This window comes from Mercenaria mercenaria, chromosome 7, assembly GCF_021730395.1.
Source record: "Mercenaria mercenaria strain notata chromosome 7, MADL_Memer_1, whole genome shotgun sequence".
Taxonomy (NCBI): domain Eukaryota; kingdom Metazoa; phylum Mollusca; class Bivalvia; order Venerida; family Veneridae; genus Mercenaria; species Mercenaria mercenaria.
This window is the reverse complement of record NC_069367.1, coordinates 3,970,040-3,986,782: the sequence shown is the minus strand read 5'-3', so window position 1 is coordinate 3,986,782 and position 16,743 is coordinate 3,970,040. Positions and strand designations below refer to the sequence as shown.

Here is a 16,743-nt window from a genome sequence, read left to right as displayed (position 1 = left end):
AGTAGATAATTGTATCTGCGTGCGACAATTAGTCGAATCGCTTCTATTATCATCTTTCGACCAAGTGTTGCAGTATTAAATATTTGTTTCAACCATTTAAAGCACTAAAGGCTTCGACGAACTGTCGCAGTAGGTCTAATGTCATAATCGGTAAACTGTCGTATTCAACCAAATGTCCTCGACGAGTTGTCGTGCACCGTTCATATATAACAGTGTTTTACGGTGTCAACATGACAAAGGAATTCCATATGAAAGGAAAGACTTTATGCCGATAAGATTTTTTTCCATAACGATCTGGTTGGGATGACATTTACTGCATCATGCTCTCTAGTTTTGTATATAGGAGTAACGATACTATGCCTATATAAACTGCATTGAACTGAACTTAACGGAGCGTAGAATGTCTTTTGGTGCGCCTTTTTAACACACTGCGATATCTAAAGCAACTAATAAAATAGAATTTATTAGTAGTAACCACATTTGCTTCCGTAGAAAGTTTCACAAATGTTTAATGGCATTTGAAAGTGGTATAAGGAAAACACCAGCTGTCTGTAAGTGTACAAATGTTCATGCTATTATTTTTATATTGCTCAAGTGCATTAAGGAAAATTTTGAGGATAACATTTAACGTGTTTCAAGCAGTTAATTGTTTTATAATGACTGTGAGGACCATGCAGTTTCAGATATTTCACGACGTTTAGTGACACTTAAAAACTAAAGACGTTTCCTTGAGGACAAAGCTTAACTCGTGACAAATAGTTAATTGTTTCATAATGATTGTAATGATTGTAAGGACCATGAGTGATGCAAAACATGTTTTGTCGTAAAGAGGCACTTACTAATCTACGAGTTATATGATGTTTCCTAAAAATGTAAAATGCGATTGTCAAAACAAAAATGAACAATAGACTTGGGACTTTCATTCTTTTAATTAACAGAACAGAACTGTTCCGTTCTGTTCTGGTCTGTGATAATGACAGTGATCTCATGTCTTTTAATCGTCCCCGGTAAATTGCATGGATTATATTTATTATTATTTTTATTATTATTGTTTAACGTCGCACCGACACATGATTGGTCATATGGCGACTTTCCAGCTTTAATGGTGGAGGAAGACCCCAGGTGCCCCTCCGTGCATTATTACATCACGAGCGGGCACCTGGGTAGAACCACCGACCTTCCTTAGGATTATATTTATTCAATTCATTATATTTGTAAATACATATGCATATCAACCTGCAAATTCAAAAATCTTATAGCATATAAACTTTCAGAATATTTGTATAAGGATGAAATCTTTTATTTCTTAAATCAGATATTACTCTATTATGACTCTGTTTGTACATATACTTTTTGATAATTCTTAACTGCAATGTTTTAAGTTTTAACCTTTAGAACATTTAACAAATTATTATAACAAGTTCTCTACTTTAACAAATTATGTGATGTTTATTTTTCTATCCATACATGTGTTTGTTTTTTTAACAGCTGCACTTATGTGGAAGAATGGACAAATCGCGACAAGTTATACATTTTTAATCCATTCTCCCACATTCTCCCACAACTTATATTGAATTTGGTTTCCGCAGGAAATTTTGTGTGACCTGACAGAACACTTTGAAAAGTTTATGGAAATTTCTAAATGCGACATTTTGGACATAACCTTTTTAGAAGACTTTTGAAATTTATCGGTTATGGTCCTTAAATCTGTGTGTACTTCAATGGGTTTTCTGTTTGGGAAAAGTCAATTTTATACGCCCGTCTCTGTATTATGCGTATTATGTGAACACCCGTGGCGGACGGGTGGCGGATGGGTGACGGGCGGTCGGCGTCCAAAGCATGTCCGCTCTCTAAGTCGAACAGTTTTCATCCGATCTTCACCAAACTTGCTGACGATGCTTGTGGGCATGATATCTCGGCCAAGTTCGATAACCACCCAAATCGCCCAGAGCACTCTTGGATTATGGCCCTTGAATTACTCGAAAAAGTGCCAATTTAGCCTTGTCCACTCTCTAAGTCAAACAGTTTTCATACGATCTTCACCAAACTTGCTGACAATGTTTATGGGCATAATATCTCGGCAAAGTTCGATAACCACCCAAATTGTCCCAGGCACTCTTGGATTATGACCCTTGAATTAGGCCAAGTTCGATGACTGGTGTATTTTAATTATGAAAGTCTGGCGCTCTTGTTATGGATCAGTTATGATTTTCAGTGGTTTTTTTACTACTTCAAGCAAGTCCAGCAATAAATTAGGTCAACGATAAACATATGCTTTATCTACATTGAACAATTAATTACATTTGCATAACCCATCAAATAGATTTTGGAATTAATTATATCTGATATCCGTAAGCAAAATATGGTTCCCTGCAGATTGTATGCACAACTTACAAATGATTCAGCATAAAATCTAGTTTATAAATGTCCAGCAATTTCTATGCGAAATCCACTTTTGGTTTTACATATGGTAAACACAGTTCATATGTACCAGCAAAGTTCCATTCGAAAAGATACTTCTTTTACTCCAGCTGAATCAACAAACAGTGTTTCCGTCAACATCTGTAAAAAGAAATGATGTTTCTTATTCGTTTTGATATAAAACAATAAATAAAAAGCAACGATATTGATTTATACCCGAAAAAGGTGAAAATGGCTTAATTTCAAATTAATTTGTATACATGTACTTCTCATTGGAATAATACAAAACGTGTATATTATCTATCAACGTTAATAAATTTTTCTGTTACAAACCTCTCACGGCCAAATTCGTTTCATCTTCCGAGTGTTTTCCAGTCCCGTTTGGAACACAACGATAGGCACCTTTATCTTTACACTGTACAGACGCAATAAAAACCGTCAACTGGCCGTTGTTTCCGCTGATGTAGCTTTCGTCTTGTACCTTTGTTACCCCGGCTTCAAAGTCTCCGCCGAGGAAGCTTGAAGTGACAGTTTCATTGTGGTTCTTGTATATTATGATATCTGTCAAACCTTGGAAGTCTTTGACCTTACATATCAAGGTTACAGAATCTCCTAACTGTATCCAGTTGGAAAAACTGTCAACATAAATATCTGAAATTAATAATTTAGTGAGTTATAATGACATATTAATTTATGATAAATATTGTTATACATTATTTTATCCGCGCAGTCTGGTCAAGATCCATGCTGTTCCCTTTCAAAGCCTATTGGAATTAGAGATCCTGTTAGTGAACAACATGGATCCTGACCAGACTGCGCGGATGCGCAGGCTTGTCTGGATCCATGCTGGTCGCAAAGTCAATTTTTGGTTTTCTCATGGCACGGCTCAAATTTTGTCTCATTCCTGAAACAAAATCCCTGGTTAGAAAAGTCGCAATATGGCCTATATTATGACAATGTAAACTTAAACCTAACAGAAACAAAAGAAACTGCCTACCTGTAATTGAACATCCACCAATATCTTCACACGAATAACAAGCGGTATCCTGAAAACATTCGACTTCTTGACACCCTGCTGGTACACCAGTCACGTGACCATTGTGACAAGAAACAAACATACTGCAGTGGAACGGGTGTCTGCGTGCTCCAGTGTAGCTATCAGGTTTCGAACAATAGTTTTCTGATGAAAGGAAACAAAATGGAGGTAAAAGTTACGATTCAATTCGGAAATTTGCTAAAATACCTATTTTACAAACAAATTATGTTTGTCTGTTTAGGCGCGTTCTTATAGTTTTGATAAAGAAATTTTAAATCTCAATATATATTTGTTTTGTTTACAAATTATTAACAAAATTTATTCTAGAGCATGATGTTAATTTTAATATAATTGAGTTGTTGCTGTATTGGAAAAAAAGCCAAGATTTAGTAAAATTACTTGAAAGTTAATCATTTTGATAAAGGCCACGAGTTCACAATGTTAATGATATAAAAACATAGTGAAAATTTGAGTCTTATTCTGGAGAAAATAGAGAAAAAGTCCAAACCTGGAATAACTTCTATAGCTTTGATATCAGAAACAGCTGACTGTCCGTTGACCAACAATAATGATGGTCTTGATACACATCTCATTTTTTTCTGATGGAATTTAGATGTCAAACTATGTATTTGAAAGGCAATAGTGCGCACATTACTACATTCCTCATTTACATCTGTGACACTAGTGATTGATCCAAATGCATTTGAATCTTTTCCTTCTTTGCTTGAAAGAAAGACTGTGAAATTCGTGTCTTCAAATGTACTCTCTATTTCAAGATACCCTTTGGGATCGCCAATTTCTCCCATGCATTCGAAACGGGCAGTGTTCCCAGAAATAACATCATAGGGAATGTCCAAGTATGGAATATCCGGCTGTCCTTCAAGCAGAAAGCAATAGCTCTGATAAAATTTGGCAAAAGTAGTGTTATAAAAATTACTGAAATATATATTACTTTTTTATTTTGATGATTCCAAATTTATGTGTCATTATATCTACGTATTGTTCTCAACAGTAACATAACTACGTAATTTAATGCCTCAGCAAAACTACTCTTTCAAATGCAATTTTCTTTTGACCAAATAAAAAAACTCAAATCGCGATTTCAGTTTTGCTTTTTTACTGTTTTTTAAGTTTGGAAGTAATAAATTTCTCGAACGACAAAATCAACAGTGATTTCCATGGGCATCGTCCGGAAATGAACAAATATGACAACGTGACTTTTGTAAATAAACGTTTATAATTAATATACGTCTTTGGGGTCAAAAGATTCTGTCGGTAACTTAATGCAATACCTTTATAATTGATCTGTAACTTGCAGTGTTCAATAACCTCCTATGGTCATAACCTCCTCTGATGATAGTCATGAGAAAAGTGCAGGAAAGCGAGATCAGGATAGGGAAGCGCGAGATCACGATGTACAATATGTAGACAAACTTACTCTGAAACTTGATTTTAGTCTCTCTCTCTATCCACGTGTCGTTGTTTATCCTTACTGCAGCACTGTATTCAGCAGTTTCTTCAGCACTGCCACAGGAATCGCCGCACTTCACAGAATCGAACTTCAGTTCAACCCTTGCTGAACTGGACGTTACGTCTTTCTCTGTCAGCCGAACATGGTTATCAGTTAGTATCGGTTCACCTTGAGCATCTGCGGTGATGCGTGCAATATATTCTTCGGTATTGCTACATTTTCTACGGACCTCTATCAAATCCCATCCATAAATATTGTCCATAACACCTGTTATGACGGCAGTTTCTCCGAAAGTAAACACGTGCGGCAGGGCCGATATATTAACTGTTTAAAAGAACATTTCAAATGATATTATACTTACTATAAAATAAAATTAGAAATATGTAAATGCCATACATTATTAAAAATAGTAATGTTTATGCGAATATCTAGACACGCTTTTGTCGTGTAAGCAAATACTAGTACTAACTTTCTTTTTGAAACTTCAATGCACCACATAAATACACCCATATAAAACCTTTACACTTATTATGCAGTTCCTACTGTCACAAGCCCTTTTTACAACCAATTTGTTTATATTTATTTTGGATATAATACTCAGTTTGAACAGAAATTACCTCTAGGGGAGACGATTTTCAATGTCTCTACTGTTGACGTTAACTGTATTCCGTCCGTGGTCAAGACAACACACCGGACTAAGGCCTCATGCATGTCATTTTCTGGTATAAATGTGGACACGATTGTTTCGTTTAGGCGGCAGTTACTCTTTTGGCTAAGCGAGTCTTCTGTCACAGACGAGAGGTTTTTGAAAGAATCTGTGTTCTGTATATATGCAATAATAGTACCGCATGTGATTTATTGCAAAACGTGTACAAACACTTATTCTTTCAATTCATTTTATGAAATTTGCATTTTACAAAGTTGTTAAATTCTGTCAAATTCATAATGAATTAAAGGTACCTGGAAATACAAGAATTAGTAAGGTATCGATTTATTCAAATTCGAATAGTTCGATAGTCACGTAAAATTGCATTATTATTATAGATTTTTTCGTGAATTATTTCATAAATTTTGGCGATATTTCATGGTTGTTTTAGTTATCACTGGACAACAGAAAAATAAACATTTTATCTAAGAACAAGCGTAAAAAATGGCACAATTGCGTGTACTACTTACGTACTAGTCACAAAGCAATTTCAATGTATTTCTGTTATTTATTTATCGCAGTAATTTTATTGTAAAACTGCAAAGTAGTTGTTTTTCTTTAATTTTATTTATCGTTTTTAATGCAATTTTATTGGATAAATGAAATATATTTTATTGTATTATATTGTACTGCTCTTTTATTGTATTGGATAACTGTTATTATATTATATTTCTGCACTTCAATGCATTAATGAAATTTTGTTGGATAACTGTTATTTTATTGTTTTACTGCTCTTTTATTACATTCACGAAATTTACTCTACGATTGTTATTTTTTTGTGTTACAGCAATTTATATTGTATTACTGTAGTTTTATTTAGTCTTGTAATTTTATTGTATCTTACTACGATTTTATATCAGTATTTCAGTTTTATTATATTACTGTGATTTTATTGTATATTTCTAATTCTATTGTATTTCTAAAATTTTATATTGTTTTACTGTAATTAAAATGTACAACTCATAACTTTGTTAATTTTTGTTATTTTATTGTACTACGTTAATTTTAATGTAGAAGTATATAATTTTATAGTAATACTGTAATTTTATTGTATAACTTTATATTTAATGTATTCCCCGATTTGATATTATCAGTCACAAGTTCTTGCAACAATTAAGACACAATATTTAAGAATACTCCGTAATAAGTACGCCTTTTATTTTAAAGTTTTATCTCATATAAGCCCAAATACATAAATATTGTCAGTGAGGTGACTGACAGTGAATATTGTCAGTTAGGGAAGACTGTCACCCGAAGCGGAGGCGAGTCTTAAAGTTCTTTTCCAACTGCTGACTATTACTAGTCTTGTATTTGGTTTATTATAGAAAAAAAAGTTTAAAAAATGTCTGTCAAACAAAGCCTAAAAAGAAATCATAGCATTAAACTTAATCCAAAATTGCGTATGTATTTTAAAGTGAATCAGATGTTATCTTACATTGTGCCTATACATGTTTGAAATACCCATAGCAACATGCAGCTTATAAATATCTTCAGGTAAATATTTAGTTGGTTTTAGTTTTTGGCACAAACTTCGTTTCGATGGCAAAAAGAAATTTGAACGACCATAGAATTGTTTCAAAATGCTTAGTTATGAGCATTGTGAGAAAAAAGTATTTCAAACCTTTATTCCTTAATACGAAAAACTAATTTTTGTACACACTCCTGCTAAATACTGCAATATCACTTATGGATATTTTGTAGGTCAATATCAACTGGCCACATTGAAATAAGAATATACCTTATATTTGATCTGAAACACTATTTCGCCTAAGACTGTGCCATTCTCGTCTTGACCAATTTCACTTGTACATTTGATCTTGTCTTCAATGCCTACATGCATGGTTTCTGGTACGATAACCTCGGGTACACTTGATGTTACATCTGCAAAACAAAAATAGAACATATGTCTACCAAGATTTTGAAAATGTCTCCTAATCGAGAAACATCATAGGCGTTTCCTTTAAGTCCTAGATGATATTAGATCGTACGTAAGACAAATTCAAATCTCTCTGCTGGCACCAGGACGCTTCCATAAATTGACAACATGGTCTACTTCAATTTAAATTTAAACCTGTCAAATTTGTCGTTGCTATGGTACAAATATACAAACACTGCTAGTTTGAGTACTGTCTGGTCTTTTTCTTAACCTGTTAGTAAATGGAATGACAGAAAATTAGAAAAATGAGAGAACTTAACCATTTTGCCAAAACAGTTGGAGTTATGATACAATATTGCATTACATCGAAAAAGTGTCAAAATGTGTACGAAAAGGTAGAAAAATGTCTACATCATATCTATAAGAGTTTAACTGAAAAATTAAAGTGAAACCGAACTTTGTTTCATATGTCTCTGTATTTAGTATGTTATTAACTGCATTTGAAAAGGAAACAACACAAGCACAGGAGTCGTTGTTCGACATGTAAACGTACCTATGATATGCACAGACGTGTTTGTGCTTTTGACTTTGTCTGGAGAGTCTACAGTTCCGACAACATTTCCACAAATGTAAACACCTCCATCTTCACAGAGAGCATTGGCAATCTCGAAATCAACCTCAACACCATCTGACGTAATTTGATGACTCACAGAAGATCTGTCAGTATCGCCAAGTGACTGAATGAGCATTTCATCACGTGTCCTATTAAGAAAAATCAATGGTTCCGTGTTTGAGCTCTGGAAATTTGTCTTAGCCACCATAATAGACTGCCACTCTTGGGATCCCTGAACAACGCACGTCAAAGACACTCGGTCATCGACATGGTACATTGGTTTGGGAGGATCAAAATACACCATACCTGAATGAAATAAAGATAAGTATTATTGTACCTATTTTAAGCTTTTGTATATACAGTCAGACCAGTTTGTAATGAGCATGCACTCTTGGGAAATAATAATAATCTTCTTTGATGATATGTGGCCCCACAACGCAGGTTTATTCACATTTAAACAGCAAAACAAAACACGTCCTTAGCATGGTCGAGTAGCTTTAAATCATAAATCTCTTTTATAGTAATTTCAGATACGAAATATTTCGTGCTTGCTTTCATCAAAGGAAGGCTGAAAATGCGCGTTACAGTCGAAACTGTTCGCCGTCTCCTAGTACAGTTTACTGCTGTAAAATCTAGTGATTGGAATTTTCAGCCGCGATTGACACAGGATGGTAATTGGACATTAAAAATGATAAAACCGAGCTTAAACATAGAATGCTTTACTGACATTGAAAATGATAAAAGTGAGTGAAAATAAGAGTTACACCATGCTAAAATTGATAAGAAGCATGTTGACTTTCTACTTCATTTCCAAAGTGTTGCGCATTGGGTTTATTCCATTCTGCACACTAGTTTGGTTATAAGGATACCTTGCAAAATAAAATACCAAGAAGTTTGTACCACTGATCATTTTCAGAGTAACCACGTTTATTTATGTTTTTTCTCTTTTTTTTTTTTTCTTTTTTTTTCAAATGCTTATTTTTGCCCTTTATGCGTCTTCAGTGTTGACTTTTTCATCTATATGACTATTTCAAAATCAAAATATAACAACTCTGAATTTTAAATGCAGAAAACGATATACAGAAATAAAAAATATACTTAAACAAATACTTCAGCTCGTTATATCGCGCTTAAATAGAAATATCCTATTTGCGTGACTGAAATAAGTATTATAGACAAAAATACTACTAATCATATCATTTAGCTACATATACATTGTTAAATAAGCAGGACTATAAAAGTTTGGTTTCACAGACCTAACTATAGTAAAGGAACCAGCGCGGGAGCCATCTGGTCTAGTCGCCTAATGGCGGACAGGTTTCTGGAAACTAATTTTTCACTTGGCATGGCCGCAGAGGTCTAAATTAAAGCTCGTCTCTGTTTAAATTTCATTGTGGATGTGTTTTTGACATTTTGGTAGGAAAAATGGGAGCGGAGGTGTATTTGGTGAAGTGAAACTCATATTAGTATGAGTAGTACTTCCATATCACAGCAATGTGATTTTGATATGATTTTACAGAAGGAAAATGTGACAAGAGAAATCTCTGTTAGAAGATAAACGACCCCTATTTTTCTCTTCATTTTTATCAGTTTTATCGTAGCTCTTTAAAATGAGGTAAGGATTTATTCTCTGAAATGGGTCTAGGTTTGTTTGTTAGCTCTTTAAAAATGTCAGTTTTATATAGAACATATAAATTAGGGAAAACTGTTTACCGGTGTGTGACCTCACATCACATTTACATTGTTATATGAATATGAGGTGCGGAATCAAAATTTTTATTTGAATACCTAACTGCACCACAGAGATACAGCAAACCCTAGTGTTCAGACCCGAAAAGTCGCCTCTCACGCTCACGTACCGGTAAACCACTGGTTCTAATTATTTTCCATTCACAAGTTGTATAACTCTGCATGGCTACATACACGTACACCATAAAATGCCTAAGATTTTAAAAAAAGGGTGTGTTTGCATAGTACGTGTTATTGTATTGAATAACCTAAATTGTGAAAAAGTAGTAACAACAACAATTTGTTGTTGATCATCTTTTGAACATTATTAAGGTACTAATGGCCGAACATTGAAAAAATGTTTTATCATGCAATTAGATCATATATAACAACATATACTTTTTATTCCATTTTCTTTACATATTTTACAATAGGTACATTACATATCGTCACATTTATTTCCAGCTATTTGGCAAGTTCAGATCTATACACTTACCAGGTATTTCGCATTCTGGGCTTCCCGTCCACTTTCCATTCTGGCAAGTGACACACTGGTCACTACCGTTGACAAACATCAATCCAGGTTTACATGTTAAGCATAAAGTCATTTTGGACAAAGTCAGCTCTTCCACAACCATCATATCATCAAATGGTGTATATATTCCGCACGGATGTTCGTAACAACCAGTGGGAGGGCTCCAGTTACCATCTCCCGAACATGTAATGGTTGATTCTTCTACAAGAAAACCAGGATTACATGTTATACTTGCTGTTGATTCGAACGCTGTGTCTGTCCCGTTAACCTTGCCGTTTTCTACTTCTGGGAATGGTCCACACTGAATTCGTTCGCATGTTGGTTTCACGCTCCAACTGCCCTCTGTACATGACATAGTTTCGTTGCCATGGAGTTCGTATCCATGACTACAGCGAACTGTTGCTGTAGTATATCCCTGGTCAGATATAGACTCGCGTGATTGGCCATTTGGCACTTGTGGTAATGTATCACAATCCGAAGCTAGGAAAGAGAACGTTTATAGCAATTACTCAGGTATAATTTTTAGAAATGAAATGACATAAATGCGTTTTAAATTTACTACTTGTTAGCATCAACCAACTTTTGCCCGTGTGTTTATTTTTCATTTAAAGCTGGTCTCTGTTTAAATGTCATTGTGGATGTGTTTTTGACATTTTGATAGGAAACAATGCTAGCGGAGGTGTATTTGGTGAAGTGAAACTCATATTAGTATGAGTAGCACTCCCACATCACAGCATTGTGATTTTGATTTGATTTTACAGTAGGCAAATGTGACAAGAGAAATCTCTGTTAGAAGATAAACGACCCCTACTTTTCTCTTCATTTTTATCAGTTTGATCGTAACTCTTTAAAATGAGGTAAGGATTTGTTCTCTGAAATGGGTCTAGGTATGTTTGGTAGCTCTTTAAAAATGTCAGTTTTATATAGAACATATAAATTAGGGAATACTATTTACCGGTGTGTGACCTCACATCACATTTACATTGTTATAAGAATATGAGATGCGGAATCAAAAATTTTTATTTGAATACCTAACTGCATCACAGAGATACAGCAAAACCAAGTGTTCAGACCCGAAAAGTTGCCTCTCACGCTCACGTACCGGTAAACCACTGGTTCTAATTATTTTCCATTCACAAGTTGTATAACTCTGAATGGCTACATACACGTACACCATAAAATGCCTAAGATTTAAAAAAGGATGTGTTTGCATAGTACGTGTTATTGTATTGAATAACCTAAATTGTGAAAAAGTAGTAACAACAACTATTTGTTGTTGATCATCTTTTGAACATTATTAAGGTACTAATGGCCGAACATTGAAAAAATGTTTTATCATGCAATTAGATCATCATAACAAAATATACTTTTTATTCCATTTTCTTTACATATTCTACAATAGGTACATTACATACCGTCACATTTATTTCCAGCTATTTGGCAAGTTCAGATCTATACACTTACCAGGTATTTCGCATTCTGGGCTTCCCGTCCACTTTCCATTCTGGCACGTGACACACTGGTCACTACCGTTGACAAACATCAATCCAGGTTTACATGTTAAGCATAAAGTCATTTTGGACAAAGTCAGCTCTTCCACAACCATCATATCATCAAATGGTGTATATATTCCGCACGGATGTTCGTAACAACCAGTGGGAGGGCTCCAGTTACCATCTCCCGAACATGTAATGGTTGATTCTTCTACAAGAAAACCAGGAGTACATGTTATACTTGCTGTTGATTCGAACGCTGTGTCTGTCCCGTTAACCTTGCCGTTTTCTACTTCTGGGAATGGTTCACACTGAATTCGTTCGCATGTTGGTTTCACGCTCCAACTGCCCTCTTTACATGTCATAGTTTCGTTGCCATGGAGTTCGTATCCATGACTACAGCGAACTGTTGCTGTAGTATATCCCTGGTCAGATATAGACTCACGTGATTGGCCATTTGGCACTTGTGGTAATGTATCACAATCCGAAGCTAAAAAAGAGAACGTTTATAGCAATTACTCAGGTATAATTTTTAGAAATGAAATGACATAAATGCGTTTTAAATTTACTACTTGTTAGCATCAACCAACTTTTGCCCGTGTATTTATTTTTTATTTAAAGCTGGTCTCTGTTTAAATGTCATTGTGGATGTGTTTTTGACATTTTGATAGGAAACAATGGGAGCGGAGGTGTATTTGGTGAAGTGAAACTCATATTAGTATGAGTAGCACTTTCACATCACAGCATTGTGATTTTGATTTGATTTTACAGTAGGCAAATGTGACAAGAGAAATCTCTGTTAGAAGATAAACGACCCCTACTTTTCTCTTCATTTTTATCAGTTTGATCGTAACTCTTTAAAATGAGGTAAGGATTTGTTCTCTGAAATGGGTCTAGGTATGTTTGGTAGCTCTTTAAAAATGTCAGTTTAATATAGAACATATAAATTAAGAACTATTTACCGGTGTGTGACCTCACATCACATTTACATTGTTATAAGAATATGAGATGCGGAATCAAAAATTTTTATTTGAATACCTAACTGCATCACAGAGATACAGCAAAACCAAGTGTTCAGACCCGAAAAGTTGCCTCTCACGCTCACGTACCGGTAAACCACTGGTTCTAATTATTTTCCATTCACAAGTTGTATAACTCTGAATGGCTACATACACGTACACCATAAAATGCCTAAGATTTAAAAAAGGATGTGTTTGCATAGTACGTGTTATTGTATTGAATAACCTAAATTGTGAAAAAGTAGTAACAACAACTATTTGTTGTTGATCATCTTTTGAACATTATTAAGGTACTAATGGCCGAACATTGAAAAAATGTTTTATCATGCAATTAGATCATCATAACAAAATATACTTTTTATTCCATTTTCTTTACATATTCTACAATAGGTACATTACATACCGTCACATTTATTTCCAGCTATTTGGCAAGTTCAGATCTATACACTTACCAGGTATTTCGCATTCTGGGCTTCCCGTCCACTTTCCATTCTGGCACGTGACACACTGGTCACTACCGTTGACAAACATCAATCCAGGTTTACATGTTAAGCATAAAGTCATTTTGGACAAAGTCAGCTCTTCCACAACCATCATATCATCAAATGGTGTATATATTCCGCACGGATGTTCGTAACAACCAGTGGGAGGGCTCCAGTTAGCATCTCCCGAACATGTAATGGTTGATTCTTCTACAAGAAAACCAGGATTACATGTTATACTTGCTGTTGATTCGAACGCTGTGTCTGTCCCGTTAACCTTGCCGTTTTCTACTTCTGGGAATGGTCCACACTGAATTCGTTCGCATGTTGGTTTCACGCTCCAACTGCCCTCTGTACATGTCATAGTTTCGTTGCCATGGAGTTCGTATCCATGACTACAGCGAACTGTTGCTGTAGTATATCCCTGGTCAGATATAGACTCACGTGATTGGCCATTTGGCACTTGTGGTAATGTATCACAATCCGAAGCTAGGAAAGAGAACGTTTACAGCAATTACTCAGGTATAATTTTTAGAAATGAAATGACATAAATGCGTTTTAAATTTACTACTTGTTAGCATCAACCAACTTTTGCCCGTGTATTTATTGCTTTGAATACCATTTACAATTCTATCATGTGAACAGGATGTCAAAGACAGACATCATCGGATCTGTCAAAATAAGCCGTACCCCTTTCAACCAGTAAAAAGTGGGATAATTCGTGAAATATGGGTGTGAGAGTCATGACCTTTGTGCCATATGATGTAGGTGATAGTGAGGAATAATTATTTTACGATTAAAGGAAACCCATCAAGTAATTACAGAGATAGATAAGGAGGAAAAAGGAAATTGTATTGGGGACGCGGAACTTTACGCCGACGTCGGGCTGAGTAGGATAGCTCTCCATATACTTCGTATAGTCGAGCTAAAATGAAAATAAAACATTACCTTTTGTCGACGAAATAGGTAAGTCAGTAAAATTATATTCTAACACGACCAGCAAATAACCTACATACATGTAGAGCAAAATCTATCTCGGGTTATTCTGCAATAAACCATTCGCGTGCAATGACGTCATCCGATCCAGGTGCGTAGCACGGTCGTAAAATGTAGTTATCATTTTTTTTCTAACACTTTTGATACTAGTATGTCGTGTTAGAATCGAAATAATAAGTTCCAAAGTGTGATTTATCTTAGAATAAACCGAGTTTTTCGTTCTTATGCGAAACAATATAACACTCAGGCCTACGGCCTTCGTGATATATTCTTACGCATAAGAACTCAAAACTCGGGTTATTCTACGATAAACCACGTTTAGGAACTTATTATTTCTTAAATATACTTAATAGTATACAAATATTAACTGAGCATTATATCATATATTTTCTTATTCCCAGCTAAAATATTAAACAAGCTGTGCAGATCAACTTTTGTGTTAATCACTCAGGATATTGTGTCACCCGAACGGCTGGATATGAACAGCTTTGTTATTCAATTTCATATCAAGAAAATATCAAAATTATATATACTGGAACGTTTGTCTTATTCACCCATATCAATAAAATAGAGTTTTAATAATAGTAGCTCGATCAGGGATGCTGTATTCGGCTCGAGTGGATTTTTGTCAGATCGGATCTCACGAGGCTCCGAGTGTGAACCGACCTTGAAAATCCACGAGAGCCGATTATTATATACCTCCACCTTTTGTTGGTTGTTTTGTTATGGAATGAAATCTTCAATGTTTATCGATGTTAAAATGGAACTTAGTGAAGTTTTATTTGCGCTATTTATAGAACTGTGTCAGGCCGTCATGCATATTAATGTAAGTAGTCCGGCAACGTACAATACGGAATTATTTTCAGCTTATTCATATTTACTTGTGAAATACAAGCTGATTTTTTTTTTCAAAATTTACATAGGTATATAATAATTATGTTTATCTAGTCAAATGACATACCTTTACTAAATGATTAGTAAATAGGTAAGAAATTAGTTATTCTTAATATATACAGATGATATGATGTTCAGCTTATTGTACACTAATTATACTTACACTGAGCTGCATTGTTTCTGTTGATAACAAATACATAGACCAAGACGACTCCGGCGCCTAGTAAAACTATTATGGTTATTAGTATCAAAAGAACTCTTCCTAACGCGCATGACTGCGTTTTTGTGTTTCCGTGTTTATTTATCCGTCTGTCAACTTGTACATTTATATCAGTTTCATTTATTCTATCATAAGTCGTGCCAGTACTTTGAGTGGAGTCTCTAAGACCCTGACCGCTGACATATTGCTCCGTAGCTGATACCCGATTCTGCTCCCCTTGTCTCTGCTCTGTAGTTGGTACCTGTCTCTGCTCCGTAGTTGGTACCTGTCTCTGCTCCGTTGCTGGTACCTGTCTCTGCTCCGTTGCTGGTACCTGTCTCTGCTCCGTTGCTGGTACCTGTCTCTGCTCCGTTGCTGGTACCTGTCTCTGCTCCGTTGCTGGTACCTGTCTCTGCTCCGTAGTTGGTACCTGTTTTGTATTTCGAGAATGAAAATAGTTATTTGGGGAATTATTGTTTTTTAAAGGCCCTACGCTGCTCTCGGCGTAAGTTGATACTGTTCCGTTACTTCCATCTGAAGCATTACCGTGCAAGTTTGTCTCCAACGCGTAGGAATACACTTGATCTCTTGGCTGAAATTCAAAATAAACACTTTGAGACATTTGATTTAAATTGCAGTCCATGTATTTCAGTCTGTTGTCGTAAACAGAGTGTCCCCGTAATTCAGCACTATAGTCTGATCTCCTGTTTTCACGTTTAGCCATATTTGTCCGTTTAAATATCACAATATATTTACATTATTTCTGTTGTCACTTAAAAAGCACCACAGCCTGAATTAAAAAAAAGAACGTATTTCCGTTTACAACTACAGAACAAACAAAACAAAATACTTTTAAACATTTTAAACTTTACTTTATATAAAAGAAATTTGACCTGTATAGAAACGTAGATCAGTCTTTTTATTTTATTTTTTCATGCCTGTTGATCCTTTTATATAAAGTTCTTTTATACTTGTACTTAAAAGACACGCTTTCGAAAATGCATTGTTTATTTGACTTGTCATTAACTGAATTTGAATATACTTTTATTGAATCATATACTTGCGCACATGTGTAATAATAAACAAAATACAAAACAAATCATCAATAAAAAGAAAACAAATCATAAATAAAAACAAAACAAATCATATATAAATTCAAAACAAATCTGTTATTATCAAAGATAACATTGGTGGCATATTTCGAGATAAATAGATACAGTTAACATAAATCTTCCAACAACTCACTCGAATTTTACCAGTATCTTTTAATGCCT

At 34.8% G+C, this 16,743-nt stretch overlaps 1 protein-coding gene across 2 annotated transcripts; it reads right to left on the bottom strand.

The window, feature by feature from the left end:
• Positions 1 to 1,284: 1,284 nt before the first annotated feature.
• On the bottom strand, positions 1,285 to 16,399 carry LOC123556107 (uncharacterized). 2 transcript variants are annotated; one of them, XM_053547393.1, is made up of 13 exons: positions 15,900 to 16,393; positions 15,434 to 15,731; positions 13,351 to 13,869; positions 11,851 to 12,369; positions 10,348 to 10,866; positions 8,064 to 8,429; positions 7,373 to 7,515; positions 5,546 to 5,750; positions 4,896 to 5,252; positions 3,966 to 4,334; positions 3,419 to 3,601; positions 2,755 to 3,072; positions 1,285 to 2,562 (listed from the first exon to the last, which is right to left on the bottom strand). In XM_053547393.1, exons 1-13 carry the CDS (start codon positions 16,191 to 16,193, stop codon positions 2,537 to 2,539), a joined length of 4,116 nt encoding a protein of 1,371 aa, XP_053403368.1. In that variant the 5' UTR covers positions 16,194 to 16,393; the 3' UTR covers positions 1,285 to 2,536. The 2 variants fall into 2 exon arrangements, with proteins under 2 accessions (XP_053403368.1, XP_053403366.1); XM_053547391.1 differs by having other exon boundaries at positions 15,434 to 16,399.
• Between the last annotated feature and the right edge of the window lie 344 nt (positions 16,400 to 16,743).